The following is a 20,203-nucleotide window of genomic DNA, read 5'->3' on the forward strand; positions in this document are numbered from 1 at the left end:
TGAAGTTCCTGACGCTAAAAAAGCTGGCAGCAGTCAATTAAGCTTACAACAATGTAATTAGTAAAACATTGTCACAAGCCAGTGATTTCAGAATGTATGAAAAAGTTTGGCATGTCTTTCAGTAAAATGAACACAAAAGGCCACATCAAAATTTTATTTCTTTGTTTGCACAAATTTGCTGTATTTCGTAAAACATTGTTTGAAGTCATTTCACATCTAAAAGTAAGAAACAAGATTTCCAGAAAATTACGTTGCGTTGCAAATATTGTTTAAAATTACCGTAATTAAAAATACAAAACATACGTTCTTTAAAAATTGAAATCAAATTAACGTTTGAGAAAAGCTATTTTTTTTAAATATTCTGAATTCCTCATTAAGGAGCTGTTCAAATAAAGTATGACCCTTTTGGAGATGAAGAGGCTCACTGACGTTGTTTTCAAACCGCTCCGCGTGGAATGCCAGGGAAACTCTTTCTCAGAATTACGCCTAAACTGACAAGTAGTGTCGCCAAAGGATCGTGTTAGGGGACAAAATAGTTGAAACGTACCCACTGACCGCGTGTCTAATGCACATTGAGACACTAGACTTAAAATGCAAATATTGAACAGAAATACTGTTCAAACAAAACTCTTCATCAATTAAAACAATTCTATTACTAATTGACAATCTATGAATAAAATAGGCAAATAGGAGTAAAGCTTGTTAGAACGTGTCGTAAGCTCAAACGAAGCATCATAAAGAAACTTGAGGTTTTGTAACAGAAGACGGCTTCAGACTTGATACCTTTGCAAAAGAAAAGTAGCCTACGGTGCATTAGCCTACCAAGCACCCAGAAATTGCGGTGAAAGAAGAAAGATTTCTACGAAAAAAAAAACAGAAGCTTGATGAAACCAAAAAGCCATACGAATATTTTGACTTTATTGAGCCTCGGTGGTCATTTGTTTGTGTTTCATTGAACTAAAACTGCGGTATGTTTTAGACCTTGCTGGTCAAGTCTGGAGGCCAAACGCCAAAAACACTTTTACAGAAGATGATACACTTTTCTCCACTTCAACATCACTTGATACGTGACATTCACCTCTTTTTCGTCACTCATGTTAACTGTCACAAAAACCGTAGCCGGTCGTTTGGTCGACAGGACGTTTGGTCGACAGGACATTTGGGTTAGGGTTAGTTAACTAACCCTAACCCTAAAATGAATCGTTCTGTCGATCTAACGTCCTGTCGACCAAATGTCTTGTCGACCAAACGTCCTGTCGACCAAATGTCTGTCGACCAAATGACTGTCGACCAAATGACCGGGTACCCACAAAAACAGCACGATCAAAAGTAAATCTACAAAGAAGCATTTGAGCTTCAAACCGGTGCTTTTTAATGCAATCGTCTTTAATGAATTGGACTAAATGAGTGGTGGGTTTTATTAAACTAATTTTACTGTTCTGAAAAACAGACTGGTCCATTGTGTGGACTTCGAAAGATATTTCAGTTGAAATAAAAAAAATATAGATATAAACGCGTCACATGTGCAGTTGCAAAAATGAAAGAAAATGATGTTATATGATCCTTGAACAGCCCCGAAATGTACAAGGTGAACATAAAGTCCTTACTTTTTTCAGTTTATGATTAAACATATTAAATGTCACTTATATGCCTTTTATTATGCTAAATATCTTGTTAAAAGTTGCCAAATCCACCGTTTACCATGTTGTGAATAGATTGGAACTTGGTACATCTCAAGATTGTCCTAGGAGCGGAAGACCTCACACTGCTCAAACAAAAAAAGTGGTTACGGCTGTCTGAGAAGAGGAGAAAACCAAACAAATCCATCCGTCAAATGGCCAAAGACATGAATGTGAGAAACACTTCAATGAGAACCATTGTGAAAAAGGATCTTCAGTTGTCTCCTTCTAAGATGAGAAAACGGCAGTTCCTTGCACCTCTCCAAAAGCAAAAGAGACTTGAAAGAGCACAGATTCTTCTCAGAGAACTGAAAGCAGGCATGGCAAGAGATCATTTTTTCAGACGAAAAACTCTTCACATATTGAAGCTCAGTTCAATAATCAGAAAGACAGAATTTACGCAGTCTTTAGCACATATTAAAGATTCTGTGAGAACAGTTGATCGCCGTCAAAAACGGTCTTCTGTCATGGTGTGGGCCGCCATCTCCAAAACTCAAGGTCTCTTTGATTTTTGTGAAACAAGGGGTTAAAATCAATTCAGATCGCTACATCAACAATATTTTGGTTCCAGCCCTTGAAGAGATGAAGAAACACTGCAAAGATCAGCCCTTCGCATTTCAACAAGATGGTGCACAATCCCACACTTCAAGAAAGGCTCAGAACTTCATCGCCTGATTTAAATCCCATAGACTTTTGTGTGTGGTCGTTATTGGAGGCAAAGGCCTGTTCCGTTGCTCACCCAAGTGTTGATGCTCTGAAGCAATCACTCCTGCGGCAATGGGTCAAAATATCCCAGAATGAGCTACGGGCCTCGGTCGAAAACTTTCGACAAAGAATTGAGAGAGTAATCCAAGCGAAAAGCGGCCATGTTGAAAATAAATAAAGAAATTTATTCCTAGTATTGTAAGCTCTCATTGTGATACCTTATTGATAAAATTTTATTTATTTTCTATTAATAAATCGTGTATAAGTTGGCCCAAGGACTTTCTGTTCACCCTATAAATATTGAAAGTAGACTATGATTTTTAGAAGTGTAATTTGTTGAACAACAGTCCACACACATTTTAAACGTGACAAAAAACATTTTTTTGAACCTGGCAGTTGCAGTGTTGCAAGCATTCCAAGCTACACAACAAGTCGACCTACGATATGTAAGAGTGTAATGGCTTCATTTTTCATTCAATGCGCGATTGTCCCAGACATCAAATCAGTCATTTTTTAAAGTGACTGATTTGCTGTCTGGGATGTTATAGACAAATTAAGGTTTTTTTCGTGCAATTTCAGCTTAGCATCATGTTACAAACACTCAAGTAAATTACTAGAAAACATGTTGTCAATTAATTTATCTTTAGTTTGACCCACTAGAAGATGAACACAAAGTGTGCTAGTAATAAAATTGCAATCTATTTATATGATACCATCTTGTGCAACGAGTAAGAACGATGAAAGAAAACAACATGCGACTCGAAATAGTTTCATTCTTAAACCAATTTTCGAACACGTTGTCTTCAAATACAGTATTTGATCACACACTTCGATCGCTCTTCTCAATAACATAGGTTTGTATAACACACTGTCCTACCACAAAACGAACAAATCAAACTGCACAGAGTTAGGAAAATAAAATATCACGAGCAGCAGACTATGCTGCAGCAAAACGTCCTTTCAAGTCGTTGCAGAAAATTCAAGACTAAACATCTGTCATGTTAAGCATTGAGACTATTGCCTACGTATAGTTAGAGTCCAGTCCATAACATTTAAAAATTTATGCATGTAAAGACTAAGAACAGGATATACCACGTTCATTTCACATAAATCAGAATTCACCTGATGACAAAATGCTACTAGTAATAAACATAAAAACGACACAAACTTAGAGCTGTGACTTATCTTAGATCACCTTTTCGTGTTCAATTAACACATTAAAAGCTACAAAAAAGTGTGAAGCACCCAGCCGGCAAATCAGTCCTTTATTACATTAATTCACGTCAACGTGTAAAAAAGAACTGATTTGCTGGCGTGGCTAGGCAATAATGGGATGGTTTGCGTCATCCAAGGGGTAATCCAGCCAACAAATCCATTTTTTAGGTTGATTCAACGTCTACACACTTATACTAATTTAATCAATGTGAAAAAGGGTGGATTTGTTGGCTGGAAAAACTTTCTTCATAAGTTGACGAGGAATTTTTATTTACAGGTCGAGTAGAAACAATCTTGTTCAATAAACAGCGTCACCTCGTATTTTTCTTTCATTGTTTAAGTATAAACGGAGCAGACGACGCAAAAGACGAATGTAATGTGAATACAGTTCTGTTCTAGAAATAAGTTGAATGTCACAGAGCAAAAGGTACACAGATACATGCCAACAACTGGCACAGATGTTCGAGCAGTTTACAAAAATCAATTAGTCCTAAGCGTTCGAGTAGAAAAAAATATATACACAGAGAGTGATAAAAGATTATCGAAAAAAACCTATCTAAACACGATCTCAACTTTAATAACCAAACTAGTAAGCACGCGCATGCGCACTGCCCTAACCCTCCATAGAATAAAATAGTGACGCTCGTCACGTGTTGGTCTTGGTCCCTACCTAGAGTCCCTATCCTAACCTCCCTAGAATCTGTGCATCTGTCGACGGGGCTGGAGCACTGGCTGGTTCACCTTTAATCCTCCCCAAAGTTTTGGCCTAAACAATAAACATAGTTGCATTGATTTCTTAATTCAAGCAGACTGGACCACATTAAAGTCACAAGGTTAATAATTATGATAAATAGATGCACAAATTAAACGACAGTTAAAAAGCTATAGCAAGAATCTAAAAAAAGCTGTGCCGATCGATAAAACTGGGTATCCCAAGCCTCGGTAGCATAGCTTCTGCTGGTAAAAGCAAACATCAACGGTGGCTGTTGAAATAATCTCCAGACAACGTCTGTTAAGTGTCGACATGTGCTTAAAAGTCCAGATGCAAGCAAAAACTTATCTTAAAAAGGATGAAAGTCATGGTAACTTACCCAATTTGACCCTTAAAACCCCCAAGTTAGACGATGTGCTTTTACACCCCATAATTTGTACTCAGGCGTTCCTTCAAAAGAGGCGGAAACTGGTCAGAAAACCTCGCCCAAGTTTCATCACCAACTTGATCTTTGAAACCATGCAGGATCTAAACAAAAGATAACAATCCAATCCTACTTATTTTATTGCTGTTAAGTACTTGAGTGTGAAACGTCGGACGCTAGCATCAAGTAAATCCAATTTCTTTCAGTCATCATTTTTTTTACAAAATTGATACAGCAGCTAACTAGACAAGAAAGCTTACCTTATAGAACATCTCTTTCAAATCTGGTTTCGGTTGAACCCAAGAAGCAACGGCATCGCAAAAGAATATGAAATCCTGAAAAAAAATCTTTTCAGCTAAAACAAAGATTACCATCCAGAAAAGAGCGAGTAATGACTCAAAAGCCAGTCTTGCTTTTTGAGTCGTTTTCAGCGAACAAGTGACGGCCGATGGATGGACAAAGATTAAAGAAGCGAGTGGTTTAAACAGAGACGTGTGACAAGCTCAAAAAAGTATGCACAACATGCGTGGGTAATAAGACCACGTGGGACTAAAAAGCATGCCGAAATTACTAATAAAAACAAGACAGAACGAGATGGAAAAAGTGCATGAGGGAGGTCACAGCTGATCAACCTGTAAAGGAAGATGTGGTAAGCGACACTTAAACTGCAAAGACAATGGGATTCGAGAGAAGAAATAATACAATGGATGAAGGCATATCACAGAGAGAAGATGTCAATTAAAAGTCAAGAGATTTACCTGCACAATTCCACCTGGGTTGACTCCTATCATGGCGCAGATGCCTCGGAATGCGGAATCCTTTTCCTCGTTGTCGCGGATATTGCGAAGAGAAGTGCACCTGAAAGGCGAATAACGATTGTTGCAAAGGCAAGAACAACAGCAGAACACACATATCTCAGTGAATATAAACTGAAAAAGAACTACTCACCAAGGCCTGGTGAACTGCTGCATTAGAGGAGCGACTTCAGCAGGGCACACATAACCCAGACGGCCAATAGTGATGGCTGGAATCAAACAGAGAATAAAAGTTATACGAAGGCATGGGTGTGCTCAAAAAACGTCACACCAGTGGCTCACCTGTATTTTCCAATAACGTTTTTGGGGTTCCCTGTTGATTTATAATCGCAACCAGTGGCCCCACCATGGCAGCAACAAAGGGTTGCATCTCTGAACCTAAAGCATCAGGTAGGAAATAGTTGATTAGTTACTCCGTCAAAACCAAAGCTGAAGGTAGTTTAAACCAATGCAATTTTAAACGCTGAATGAATGAAAACATTTTTTGGCAATAAATAGAATGCACGCAATTACAACAACTGCAACATATTAACGAAACTAAACTTGTCCGACGTGCCTAACTGAACAGAAATTTCTCCAATGGCCCACGTGGCGTTGTTGCAAACGGATATTAGCTCAGGGTTAAGGTTCCTTGCTAAGACAGGCATAAACTCAGCAATGTGGGGCTTGACGTGTTGAAAACAAGCTTTTGTCAGGTCACCAAGCAGAGCGAACGAGCTCTGACGAACCTCCGGCATTTGGTCCTGCAACAATAAAAATCAACTTAACGTCAATTATCCGGCGTTGGCCTATACCCTATAGAGTAGACCCTATAGAGTCAGTTGTGACATGGTACTGTATCAATGGTGATGTACACCGCTGTAAACCAAATACCGTATCGTCGACAACCAAAAACTATTCACCTATCACAAACTAAGACATAGCAGAATCGTAAACAAAGTCAAAAATTTATAATTCAGATACCTACCTGCATGCATTGGTACATCAAAGCTAAAATGCTGCTTTTCTGTACAAGATCTTCAATGCCGGATCCTAAACCTTCGGCCAATCCACTGAGCAAGTCGAGAGCGACGATCATGAAATCCTTGTCCGGGGGTTCGAACTGGTCCTGGTTTTGCAAATAATTCTGAAAATATACGATTTAAAATTATAAGCATCAACAATGGCAATGCCCGTCACAGGTGTGTGTGATTCGCATGTTTAAGCTGAGTGAAAACGAAAGTGTTACCAGATTTTGAGTAAGTGTATTTTGAACAAGGTTGACACATCGATGGAAGACTGGCTCACAGTAAGGCAAGAACCCGGATTGTAAGGCGGTGGCAACGGACGATAAGCACTGAAACAAACGAACAAGGTCAGACAGAGAGATGAATGAGACAATTAGAACAGCATGATGAATGTCTTTGTGATTCTTATAGTGAACTCACTTCCAAGAGAGGAAACAAGTCTTTATCTTCATCTCTTAGACTGTTCCACTTCTCAATCAAGGGCGGCATCAGCATGTGGATGTACTCGGGCTTGTTCATATGGTTACCAACTGAGTCAGCCAACGTGCCTATCAAACGAAGGAAATTAACGCGTCAATTACCCACGCAGTAAAATGCGCATACACTGGATAAGTGGACAATGCTGATGAAAATTGTGACTAAACGTATATTTGACAAGTGTAGAGGCAACATGTGCCATTGTGCACCATAATTTTTACTTTTCAGACTTTGAACGATGGATACACAACATTGAAACTTAGTTTTGACCAGGCATCAACAATACTAGGACAACATTCGTTTAGAAGATATGGTTGAATAAGTTTCTAAACAAAAAGATTTTTAAGTCTGAAACCTTGTAAAATTGTTCTTCGGTTTGCCAGATAAATTTCAAAATACTTGAAATTTAACAGTTAAGGACACACATATTCAAATGTTGTGATTAATACTGTATTCAAATAGTCTATTTGTTTTATTGCAACGAAGTAAATTGTAACCGCATTTTCGTCTGCATGTATTACAGACTTAAAAAATTAAAATAACTTTGTGAAGTTACATAACTTCCAAACCTATAGCATCATATAGAATGAGCAGATTCTTGTGCTGGTACTTATTGAAAGCGTAGACTAAGGTTTGAAGAATGAAGTTGAGGTAAGGCACCAGCTCAGTGCAGGCTTCCTCCTCCAAAGTTGCGAAAGCGCTGATGAAACATGAATAAAGGAGTTATGAAAAACCAAAACCAGTACCTTGAGCTATGAACGAACATCATTTAGAAAACATTAAATTTCTAAGGAACTATTCTACAGTGAGTGAGGTTGGGAAGTTATAAAGGTTCCATTTTTGAGGGTGGAAAAGGTGATGTTTGAACAGAAGAAAACTTACAGATAGATTCAACAGAGGATATTTCTGTGTATTAATACAATGAAAAACTCTTTGTAACGAACCTGCACGCCGCCTCTTGGACTCTTTTATTTGAGTCAAGTATCCGCTTCAGCAATTCGTTCATAAGCGGCTTCAGGTACAAGTCATGACCATTCTGTTGGGACTGCGTGACAATCCAGTGAGCATACCTGAAGTAAATGCAATTAGGTATAGGACTAGGTATAGGAATATATTGCAAATCAAATGAAAAATCCCGGACACAACATCATTACGGCAAGGCTACAGCCAAGACATTTTGAACCGAAGCAAGCGGCCATGACGTTAAAGTAATCTCACCATCACCTCAGTTATCAGAAGATGATCAGACTTTACACATATTATTTCTATTCTTCTTGATCTTACACCTAGTGTAAGGGTGGTCGATGCAAGGTGGTGACCACCTTGCATCGACTCTAAGGAAAAGTCAGTTTAGTTTAATTTACAAACACGACAACACAGTTTATAAGGACACCTTTTCACAACTGTTTTTGTCATACACTCGATTATATTGCAAAAATGACAAAACTGAAGAAATTACCCACCTGGACAACGTCCAACAAGTTATAGAACGGACGAGAGCCTTCTTGTCATTGAGAGTTTCTGTTAGAAAGGGAACCAATTTGGGAAGGTGAGGTAACATCCCGTTCATGCAGCCTGAAATTATAAAAGATCAACAGCATAACAACCAACAACTGGAATTGCAACCGCCATATAACAAACTGCTAGCTCACCTTCAGCAATGGCTCCGAGAACCAGGATGCCGGATTCCCTCAAAACCCACTCTTGATGGAAAAGTAATTCATTGAGCTTTTCAAGCACAAATGGAAGTAACTCTTCGTGGAAAACATTAGCAAGAACATCCAAACCTGCAGCTGAGCATTTCCCTGATGAAAAGCAGAGTGTTAGACATAAGTTTTTTATCTGTCACTTGCAGAATGGTGAAGCAAAGTGATATTGAATCAAATTCCGGATTCTTGATTTTTCACAAGTCGTCGAATAATCACGTGATGTTACTAGATCCATAGCCATCATTCTAAGCACTAAAAGAACAATAGTATAAAGTTCGCAGAGTACTGACGTAAATTCCAGTCTGACAACGCATCTTCGTCATCGAACCCTCCATCATCGCCGTTATCTTCGCCATCATGTCCATCCTGCGATGCAGTGCAAAATTGTCATGTTGCTACTAACAATGTTCTAACATTATGACGTCGTATGACGTGTGTAGTAAATAATCTACATTCTACAGTGCCCGTCTGTCTTGCATAAACATCCTGATACAATGACTTCGCTTCAACTGAAAGCATTCACGAAAATGACTGTTTGACACTCGTTTGAAATTTCTCAATCTCGCAATAGTCGTTTGTTGCTGTAGCTCCGTTTACAATCGACTTTAGTATCTATTCTAACCCTTTCACTTTAGCATCTATTCTTAACTTTAACCCTCCACAACATTCCTATCCCATACTATTAAGATTTGTATACTTAGACAGGCACAATACTAAGCGAAAAATAGATTTGCATCAGACTAATACATGCTCACACCAAAACATGGCGCTTTACTTATATATAACACTGCACCATGAAACGGTAAAACCAGGGCTGTAGAGTCGAGCGAAAAATATACGACTCCGACTTTAGTGTTGCCAAATATTTTAATTTTTTTTAAATTTAATTTCACTTAAGTAGTGATTGAAATTGAAACAGCGAATTTCATAAAACTAACAAGAACAAACACTTTTATTTTCTGGTAAAGTTGTAAAGCTTAACACGGAGAATAAGAAACAATATATTGAAAACACTTGCAAACAAAAATCTTATTGTTCTTCGTTTTGTATCAAGCCGGAGTCGACTTTTTTTTAACGACTCCGGACACGCCAAAATTCTTCCGACTCCACAGCCCCGGATAAAACGAATCAATCATTTCAATAGTACCTTCTACACAAACATGCAGCATCAATATCTTAAAACTTTGATAACATTGGTCGCTGGATGTCTAAACGTTGCACTTGTGCCAAGTAATTACTGCATCACGTTATAATGCTGTCATAGAAAACCTGCCAGTGAAGAGGACTCACTCCAGCTCCCATGATCTCGCTGGGATCCTTGATTCTGACTGAACTGTTCAGAAGCTTCCTGTTCTCGTCGCCATAACTTCGATCAAAACCGTTTCTTTTCGGGCCATTAATCAGCATCTGTTGATTCACTTTCTTATGACTACAATCTACATGCCAGAAAACCGAAATCTTTTTTGAACATGCAAGCAACTTATGCTTCATTTTAGATTAATGTAACAACGGATCATTATTTTTACACAAACTGATTAAACAACAATATATAGATAATTATATTTTTACAAAGTTGTAAAGTTTTTTTTTTTCAAATAGAAGAAAATATACCATGCCTATTGCCTATTGCCCAAGCAATGCTTTAAGTCACTTCTCTTTCACAAAATCTTGGTGCATTATGAAATCGCTTTGGACTGTTATCCTGTCACGGTAGTCAAACTATCTAAATCCCAACTGTAATACTTTGATATCTTACGTTTTGCTATGTCAACTAAGAACCCAAATATTCTGATGATCTTTTTCACTGACTCACAATTCGTTTGTACTTTGCCTCTACTATTGAGATTTTTTTACACAATCACAAGTTAAACAACCTAACTTTTATTTTTTCCGTGTTATTGATGGTAATAACTCTTTATCCAGATATTACTAACAAAGTATTTTCGCTGCAACATTGATCTCTAAATAGCTATCAGTCGTTTTTACATTGATTCAACGTTTGCAGACGTCGAATCAATGTAAAAAACGACTGATTAGCTGACTGGGATCACACCAGTGAAGGCAAATAAATCACCTGTCCCTGTGATTCATTGTGCATGCCATGAACCTTTGACTTGTGGAAGCGTGGTTTGATATCTTCGTCTTTGTCTGGAATCATATCATCCTCTTCTATGTCTCCCTGAAACAAAGATGATGAGTGAATATCTTTGGATGACACCTATTTCTACTACAGTATATTGAACAATCTAGCAGTTCAACAAAAAAAGAAATCATGCACAGCATCATTGATAGAAATCATAAATTTTAAACTCATAGCATACCTTGAGCAATATCACATCAATTTCAGAGTACTTCATTCCATTTATTAACACTGGAACCAATCTAAAGAAACAAGAGGAATATTAAGTGTACAGAATAAACTTGTTCTTCCAGTGAACTGTAAAAGTTCAAACGAAAAGTTATTGCAAGACAAATAATCTCAAATTTTGGGCTTTGTGACGCTAACACAAATCGAAACTAAACATTTACGCTACCGGTGGCATTAATAAATGTTCAAAACGAAATTAGCGATTGCTGCAGTGCCCAACACCGATCCACGACATTATGACGCAATCTGTATGACACCATACCAGTAATGCCTTCTTACCTGAATACCGTGATGACTTTATCCGAAATGTCTTGCTAATTTCTATTATACTAGTATAGTTAAACCTCTGAATGACGCGAGTCCTGTTGGATACAATTTACCATTGTTCACGGTGATGAGCACTTCTTACAGCATTCTTATCTTTTAGTTTAGTCGTTTTTTTGTAATATTGGATGGCTCAATCTCCCTTGATAATTTTTCTTTTCTGGCGATATCTCAAACCCATCTCAACAACATACACAAGAAGTAACTTCGTCTATCGTGATTGAAATGACGTCACAACGCCACCAGATCATTCGGATAACGTCATCACGGTCTCGCAACATTCAGATTGAAGTCATTCGGACAGCGTTATGAAGACTTACTCCGACCTAATATCGGCTCAGTTACAACTCGTCAGACCTATTCTAATACCTCGCTAAAAACGGAGGAAGAAACTCCGCGCAATCGGACTGTTGTTCGGCAAGGGTGAGCCAGAACTCGCAAGCCTCCAAAGCCACAGTCTCATCCTCATCTTGGGTTCGCATCAACATGTACTAGAAATAACAAGGCACAAGATTTGCATTTAGGATCATAAACAGAGAGTAAAAAAAAATACAAGCCTGCGTTTTAATTAAACACATTGCAGGTGCAATAGTTGACACAATCCACTCACCTCAATTATATTAGCCATATGCGGTCGTAGTTTATCCATACGCACTTCCTGTAGCATCACTAGAGCTCGGCAAATATTCTTTCTCACTTCCACGTTGTCATCATTAGCAAGCGAAAATAGTCCCTGTTTCCAAGTTTAAAAATATCTTTTATATATCTGTCATGGAAGCTAACGTCAAATGGTTGTTAAAGACAATTCTTCATTCTTTGCCCACGACGCAGGCAGGCTGCAACTCTTTCTCCTACTTTTTCCGTTGTGCTCTGATAATAGAGATTGTGTTGGCGTGTTTGCTATGGAACACATGCTTCATAACAAGCATTTTAAAAATCATGCTACTATCGTCCACTTTATATTAAATGTGGCACGCCGTACTTCCCTCTCTTTAACATTAAATTGATGTGAAAAAGTGTATTAATCTGCTATAACAATAAACAAAATTGGTCTGTCTGCACTGTCTGTCCGCAGATCTCCTCCATCAGTTTACTACTAGAGAACTTCAAGAACAATAAACAAACTGCTAAAATTAAGAAGCAGAGACACGACAACAAAAAAGTCACATTACCTGTATGAAATCATCGATATTGTTCATTAATGCTTGGGCCCTGCTGATGATGAATTGATTCACACAAGAAATGGCATGTGATCTAAGAGAACAGTGGAAAATGAAGGAAAAAAATCAATTGAGAAACACTACACAAAACAGTATTTAAACCAGGGTTGTAAACCACTCCCCTTGTATATACATAAGCAATTGCAACATAAAACCTCAAAACATCACATTGCTGCATTCACGAACCTTATTTTTGGACTGGAGTGCTTGAAAAACTGCAAAAATTTTGGAATCATAATACCCAATGACTGTTGTAACTGTGGGGAATCAAGTTGTTCAGCACAATCTTCGCAAACTTTTTGCAAAGCACCAAAAGCACCCTTGAAAAATTCAAAATACTGTATAATCAAAATGAAAAATATAAAATTCATAACAAAAATGAGGGGTACGGATATGTTTGTTTTAAACGTTTTGTCAAAATTGTTGCTTTCTATTAATACTTTCAAATATTATTTTATTGCACAGGCCCAGAAAGCACTAACAGTATTATACAGGCATTTATGAAACTTTCAAAAAACATCCAAATAAAAAAAAAGATTTGACTTACTTCACATGTGTTGTAATCTTCAGAATCCAGCAACTGACAAAGAGCTGGAAGCAAATCTTGCCAGTTGATGAGCTCACCCTTTGCAGCAATTGTTGTAATCAAGATTCCAACAGTAGCACGAATAAGGGCAGATGGGTCACCCAGTGCTTTCAGACATTCCTGACAAAGAAAGTAGTTCAAAAAGTAATTACAAACTAATAAATAATGTTCTATGGCCATTGGCCATTTCCAATTAAAAATCAAACTTTCCAAAGGCTGGGCGTAGTTTTGACACAAATAATTTGCATCAATACTCAGTACTCACATGCTTAATGAATTCCGTAACATTCGGTGGGAAATTCACATAATGAGTCTTGACATTGTTTTTGAGAATAAGGCCAGCCAAAGATCGCGTTGGTTCACCTGTTAAAATGGCATGATTTATATTAACATGACTGATACAGAATGAAATACATCATTGAACTGTCCACGACATGATGCGGTCCAAATGATTTCTACCCAATCGACGTAATCTGCATGTCGCTATATCTGAATGACACAAAGCCATGATGACTGCTTATGGCAGTGCTGCACTTGTCGTGGACTCGTGGTGTTTAAGTTGAAACACAAGAAACTTTGCAATTTCTGGTGGGTGCAAAATAAATATAATTTTTTATTTCTTACCTTACTGGACATATGTCTGTGATAAAAGGATAATAATATTCAGAACAATCTAGTATTAATTCTGCAATGGTACCACACTTGTGATTGGTAACACAAGCCTTAAAGCAGCTGGCGGCCATCGCGGCCATGGCCGCTGTAGTGCTTGAATGACCGCCTGTGCTACCTCCTCCGTCGGCCAAGTTTGGCCGCCGGTTTCTTCTAGCCAATTATTTAATTTCGCAATAGAATGATCGTGGATTAAATGTCGAAAATATGTAGTATCAAAGAGTGACGTAGAATTAGATCAGCGCATCATACTCACTACTGTTGTATTGAATATATCCAGCTGCGATCACCAGCGCTGTAAGTCTTGTTTGCAATTCCCGATGTATATTTTAACGAAGTGTTAATCCGAAGTGCTAATTTACATCCGCTGGCAATATTGCCGTTTTTATATCGATTCAATGTTGTCGGACATTGAATCGTTGTTAAAAAGGAGAACTAGGTTAGTTGACATCCATGGGTAAAACACGTGTCTTCATAGTTGAGAACGCTGTGGGTTCTCAACTTCACACCCTCAATGATGACATCATAACGGAATAAATGGTCAGGTTTTATGAAAGGCGGTATGCAGTTGAAACAATTTACTGAGCTGCGAGCAGTTAAAACAATTTAGGGTCGTTAGATGGTCCCGCAATACCGCATTACAATCCCGATAAAGCATTTAATGCGTGGTACAACGATTCTATTGCAGGACGTCGCCCAGACTTTAACAACGCTAAGTGATCATTTTAACATTGTTGCAAGTTTAATGCTATTTACTTGTGCTATCGTTATTGTATTTTGGCCTCCAAGCACGCAGATTTGGCCGCCGAGAAGGAGTTCTCGGTAGGCCACGATGGCTGCCGAAAAAAAACACGAGTTTTAAGGCCTGGTAACAATAGAAATGTAGTTTTCTTCAAAAAATATGACAAAAAATTGCACAAGCGCATGTTGTGTTTCCATTTGATCAAATTCTGTTTTAAACTGTATGCAACCTATTATAACATTTTAACTGTTCATATATTTTGAGGAGTTTTGTATATATAATTTTGAAATGGAACTTTAGAAGTCAAAGTATCAAAAGTTAACCGTGTGTGCTTCTGCAGTTTTTTGTTTCATGGTGTTTTGTGGAACGCTTAATAAATAGTAGGGCTACCATTAAAAGATGTGAAATGTAACTCACTCAATATTGATTGATTGACATTTATTTTGTTGTGAACATAAATACACACATTCAGCAAAGTCAGATAAAATTAAAACAAACGATAACGTAGAATGTGTAGATAGTAGATACACTACTGCAAAGGTCACGGGTGGGTGCAAAGTGACCTGGAAGATCTTCTAGTCGAGCAGCCCCCCTCAACAAAAGAAAAGGTACGGTAACAAATTAAACATAAAAGAAGCAGTCAAAGAAGCGAGGCAAAAGAATTTAAATCATAAGTTTACGGTATAGTTGCATGAATGAACACAAAACGCATCATCTAATAAGAGATCTACATAGGCCTGAAGCCATCATCATTAGTAATACAATACTAGTAAATTTTTATACAGATTTTCAAATGAGTTAGGTGAGTTTTCTCTCATTTCCAATGGGATTTAATTCCAAATTTCCACACCTGTATACTTGAAACTACGTTGAAGTTTTGAAGATGAATATTGAGGAACATAAAAATTATCCTTGTCAATTGAATTTCTGGTAGATATTGTGAGAATGAATATTTTTTGCTTTTTTAAAAAGTTAGAAAAAGTACATGGTAGTAAATTGTTTTCATATTTATGCATTAATTTTGAAGTTTCAAGTTTGAACAAATCTTTTATTTTAAGAACACTTAGTTGTTTGAAATATGGAGTCATGTGATCCGACCATCTATCTCCCGCAAATATTTTTATTGCTTTGTTTTGGAATGCTTGAAGTTTGTCGACATATGTCTTAAAAGTGGAACCCCATATTGTTATTGCATATTGTATATGGAGATGCACAAGCGAGTGTTATTGAAGTCTGGTTTTCGGAAGAATGAAAGATTTCAATATACACAAGATGCCGACGGACCGAGCAAGTTTCAATTTTAGATCATCGATGTGGCGTTTAAACGAAAGTTGATTGTCAATAGTTACTCCAAGATATTTAGCGTGGTCAACTGTTTCTAATTTATCATCGTTGGTGTCAATACCGGGAGTCAGTTAAGTTTATTTCTTAACATCATTGCGAAAAACAAAACTTGTCATTACATACCACAAGTCAAAAAATGGTGTAAGCAACAAAACACGAACTGCACAGCTTAGTGAACAGTAATGCATGTAATTTAGTACGTTACCGGTAAGTGAAGTTTGATACACCAGCAATGTAACCAATATCTTCATACAGCACAACTTCAACAAAAGAGACAAGAAAAAACCAAGTATTGCCACATTTGGATTGAAGCCGTTATGCCATAGCCTACTGCAGCATTCAGTTAGAAAGTGATTGCGTCCCCACAACATAAAAATACATGTGTTACATACATTTTATTTATACAACATCTGAATATGGTGGCATGCAGATCATCATGCTGTTTGGACTGCATCATAAAGACTTGCTCCGTCAATAAAAGACACAGTTAGGAGTTGGTTAAGAAGCATGACACAACTCTTTATTCACATGTATATCAAAACAACCACATAAAAACCTCGGAATGGCCCGTTTGGGCCGTTTCGGTGAGTCCGATTCGGTGAGTCCGATTCGGTGAGTCCGATTCGGTTAGTCCGATTCGGTGAGTCCGATCCCTTAACGGGGGATTTTTTCATTTTTTTTTTTTAATTATTGGGTGCCGTAGCCTAATTATCATTGCCGTTTTAGGGTTAGGAGTTAGGGTTAGAGGTTAGAAGTTAGGAACTCACCGAATCGGACTCACCGAATCGGACTCACCGAATAGTAGCAGACCCTAAAAACCTATCCTTCTCTAGATTCACAAGCATCACAAAAATTTTTCATGAAATAATATAAAGAAAGTGTATCAAAAATGGGAAAACCAACTGAAAAAGGTGATCTGGTACTATGACACTTCCTCAAATGGGCGATCTACCTAATACAGAAAGCAATATCACCAAGAAAATAAATCGATAGCTTTTTTTCCTTGGTCTGAACCTTAAAACATTTGACCAGGCTAACACACACAATAGTATTTCAATAAGATTTAATTTATGTTATGGAACCGGTTTTCTTCCATTAGGAATCGTCAGCATAACTGAGTCGAAATAAAAATTAGCCTACATCAATAGATGTCAGCACAACTGAGTCGAAATAAGAATTAGCCTACAATATCAATAGATGTCAGCACAACTGGACCAAAAACAAACGAAAAATTACAAATTAATTAAATAAATAAAAATGTTCATGACCTCCAATCCTACATATTCATTTGTTTATTTCTGCCTTTTCTTCTCTTCATAGTTTTAGCAAAACACAACTATCGAATATTATAATTTCAATTTGACCTAGCTTGAGCAAGTATAATGGCAAATAAATAAAAGTACATTTTTATTTATTTATAGTCAAACTGGCAAATGCGCGGTCGGACAGTTTTTACGATAATGCGCCGTCCATCAATTTAGAGTATCAAAACAAGTATAAACCGGCGATTCAATTCGATAATATCAAACCTCCATTTTTACACTCTGACTACAAAAAAAAATTAAGCCTATATCACATCAAAGTTAGGAGTAATCAAGCCTTGATATCAACGACCTAATTTTCACGCAAAATCAACTTTACGACCGGATTTGCTATCTTTGATCTGCCGCCTTGCAAGGCAACGTGATAGAGTTATTTTCCGCTTTAGTCCAAGGTCGAGTGGTTTCACTTTTACCTGAATGAGAAAATTTCTACTTTCTGGCTTTCTTTCCCAATTAAAATCATTAATCAGTGCATTCGAAAAGGTTTTCGAGAATTTAGTTATTACGCGGTGACGCTCATTTTTGTGGTAAACAACTTTATCTTGCTTCCCACTCTTTTCCTCCGCAATTCTCTTTTAAATACCGGCGCGCGTATCTTGCTCCTCGCTCGATAAGTTGGAATTACGTAATTCATTATGACGCAACCAAAGGCTTTGATTTATCACATGGCTCAGTAGCCCATACAGCAAAATCCGTCATTTTTACATTGATTCAACGTCCGCAGACGTTGAATCAATGTAAAGTGACGGATTTTGCTGTCTGAAGTTAAATGATCAAAAATACTAAAAAGAAGTTGTGATTTTCTCTTTGAAAGGTCAGAACAAGCTTAAGAAAATACAGTGAGGTTGTGATTTTTTTTTTAAAAGGTCAGAACGAGCTTAAAAAATATAGTTTAACAATAACTATTAATTAGCCTAGCATGCGCTATATATTCTTATATAAATAACGTATTTTTTGAAAAATGTCGATGTCGATGCTTTAACGTTGATTTAACGTCTAACGACGTTGAATCAACGTTAAAACGACTTTTTGCAAACTGGGCGAGTGTGGCAATAATTGGCAGATTTATTTGCTGTTGTTCAAAGACGTAATTCACTAGTTAATCATGGACCGCGTATTAGCAAATGCACGAGCGCGTTAGGCCAACACGCGACGCGCATTCATCTTTATTGCGTGAATGCGCGAGTAATAGCGTTAATTACCGTGACGCGAAACCACAAGTCGTAAGTTTGTGATTTTTTGCACGATCATAGAGCAGTACTAGACTAACATAACTGAACAAAAATAAGACGAATTTTCCGCTTATTAAATGGTGTAAAATAAAGTTTTTAAAAAACCTCCGCGCATTTGCCTGTTTGGCTATAATTAATTTGTAATTTTTCGTTTGTTTTTGGTCCAGTTGTGCTGACATCTATTGATATTGTAGGCTAATTCTTATTTCGACTCAATTGTGCTGACATCTATTGATGTAGGCTAATTTTTATTTCGACTCAGTTATGCTGACGATTCCTAATGGAAGAAAACCGGTTCCATAACATAAATTAAATCTTATTGAAATACTATTGTGTGTGTTAGCCTGGTCAAATGTTTTAAGGTTCAGACCAGGAAAAAAAGCTATTGATTTATTTTCTTAAAGAAAGTTTACATGGAAATTGGAAAAAAGCAAACAAAAGGCAACATAGGACTTCATGTGAGAATTGTGGCTGACTTGAGAAATAAATTTTAGCATTATTGTCTTAGTAATAACGCACCTTCTTGAGTAGGCTACCTTCCAATATTAGGCCTACTTGTTATTTAAAAAAATAAAAACAAGAACGTCATTTTAAATAGATGGTTTTACATTGCCATGAATTAGAAACAAGAGAATATATCTACGACACTTACTTTCACTGGTGAGTTTAGTCAGCACATATATCAAATAATTGTTGAAGTCTGGGTAGCCATTTAATGTCTCCAATTTCTGCAAAAGATAATATAAAACAATAAAGCATTAATGCAAATTAATTAAAGGCAAAATATTTATTTGGAAAAAAGTACTCATTTCATGTTAAGTATGTATATTATATATCCGAAACAGATGAGAGAAACAAGTGAGCATAACTTAAAGCAGAAGGAAAATCAGTGGTGACCAAGCGATCCATATCAAGATAAGCATGGTACATTGGTACAATAAAAAGCACCAGATTCAAGCATGTTGATTAGCAACACCAACTGCCTTAGAAAAACTTAAATCTGAAGATTGTGAGGTCGCCAACATAGTGCCGGTGTTCTTTATCAAATGAAATCAGACAAATTAGATTTTGAATTATTAAACTCTAAAAATATAACACAGACCTGTTGAACTTGTCTTTGAGTTTCTGTATCTGGAGACTGAGACTCCTTTAACAATTGAATAATTTGTTCCAAGCCTGAAGCAACCGGTTCCCAGGCCATGGCAAAATGTAAACAGAAAGCTTAGATAACCTATGCATATAAATACTCAGTGATTCAGTTTTCTGTGATCCCAGTGAAAAACGAACGGCAAACGCAGTAATAAAGGATTTGTGACAAAGACAACATTATTTAAGAACTTAGTGCTGTGCCTTATATGCAACATCAAAACAATAGGGTAAACCGGGGTAAAATGGGACACAAATGACTATTTCCGTTGCTGGACTAAATAGCCTTACAGCTGGCATGAATATATTTTGCAAACAATCAAAGGGTTGCACAAGCCCATAAAAATTTCAAGGCTGCCGCCTCGGGAAGGTCAACTTTTTTTTAAAAAGAAAAAGTGTCCCATTTTTCCCGGGTGTGGGAAAAATGGGACACTTAAAGAAATTCCTTTTGCCTCGTTTTTTTATTCATTGCTTGTAGTGAAACAACTTTTAACAATAACAGTTTAT

General features: G+C 37.2%; 1 protein-coding gene across 3 annotated transcripts; it reads right to left on the reverse strand.

The window, feature by feature from the left end:
* Positions 1-146: 146 nt before the first annotated feature.
* LOC145778759 (transportin-2-like) lies at positions 147-19,783 on the reverse strand. Of its 3 annotated transcripts, XM_082590333.1 has the most exons (26): positions 19,653-19,783; positions 19,203-19,278; positions 13,507-13,604; positions 13,203-13,361; positions 12,842-12,975; positions 12,608-12,689; positions 12,046-12,168; positions 11,805-11,926; positions 11,065-11,125; positions 10,818-10,922; positions 10,034-10,150; positions 9,034-9,109; positions 8,687-8,839; positions 8,498-8,609; positions 7,979-8,104; positions 7,604-7,734; positions 6,978-7,105; positions 6,779-6,886; positions 6,518-6,676; positions 6,107-6,293; positions 5,833-5,928; positions 5,684-5,759; positions 5,494-5,593; positions 4,996-5,070; positions 4,691-4,839; positions 147-4,365 (listed from the first exon to the last, which is right to left on the reverse strand). In XM_082590333.1, exons 1-25 carry the CDS (start codon positions 19,749-19,751, stop codon positions 4,732-4,734), a joined length of 2,811 nt encoding a protein of 936 aa, XP_082446459.1. In that variant the 5' UTR covers positions 19,752-19,783; the 3' UTR covers positions 147-4,365; positions 4,691-4,731. The 3 variants fall into 3 exon arrangements, with proteins under 3 accessions (XP_082446459.1, XP_082446461.1, XP_082446462.1); XM_082590335.1 differs by lacking the exon at positions 10,034-10,150; XM_082590336.1 differs by lacking the exons at positions 19,203-19,278; positions 19,653-19,783 and adding an exon at positions 16,202-16,262.
* Positions 19,784-20,203: the final 420 nt, after the last annotated feature.

Source organism: Aplidium turbinatum, chromosome 10, assembly GCF_918807975.1.
Source record: "Aplidium turbinatum chromosome 10, kaAplTurb1.1, whole genome shotgun sequence".
NCBI classification, from domain to species: Eukaryota; Metazoa; Chordata; class Ascidiacea; order Aplousobranchia; family Polyclinidae; genus Aplidium; species Aplidium turbinatum.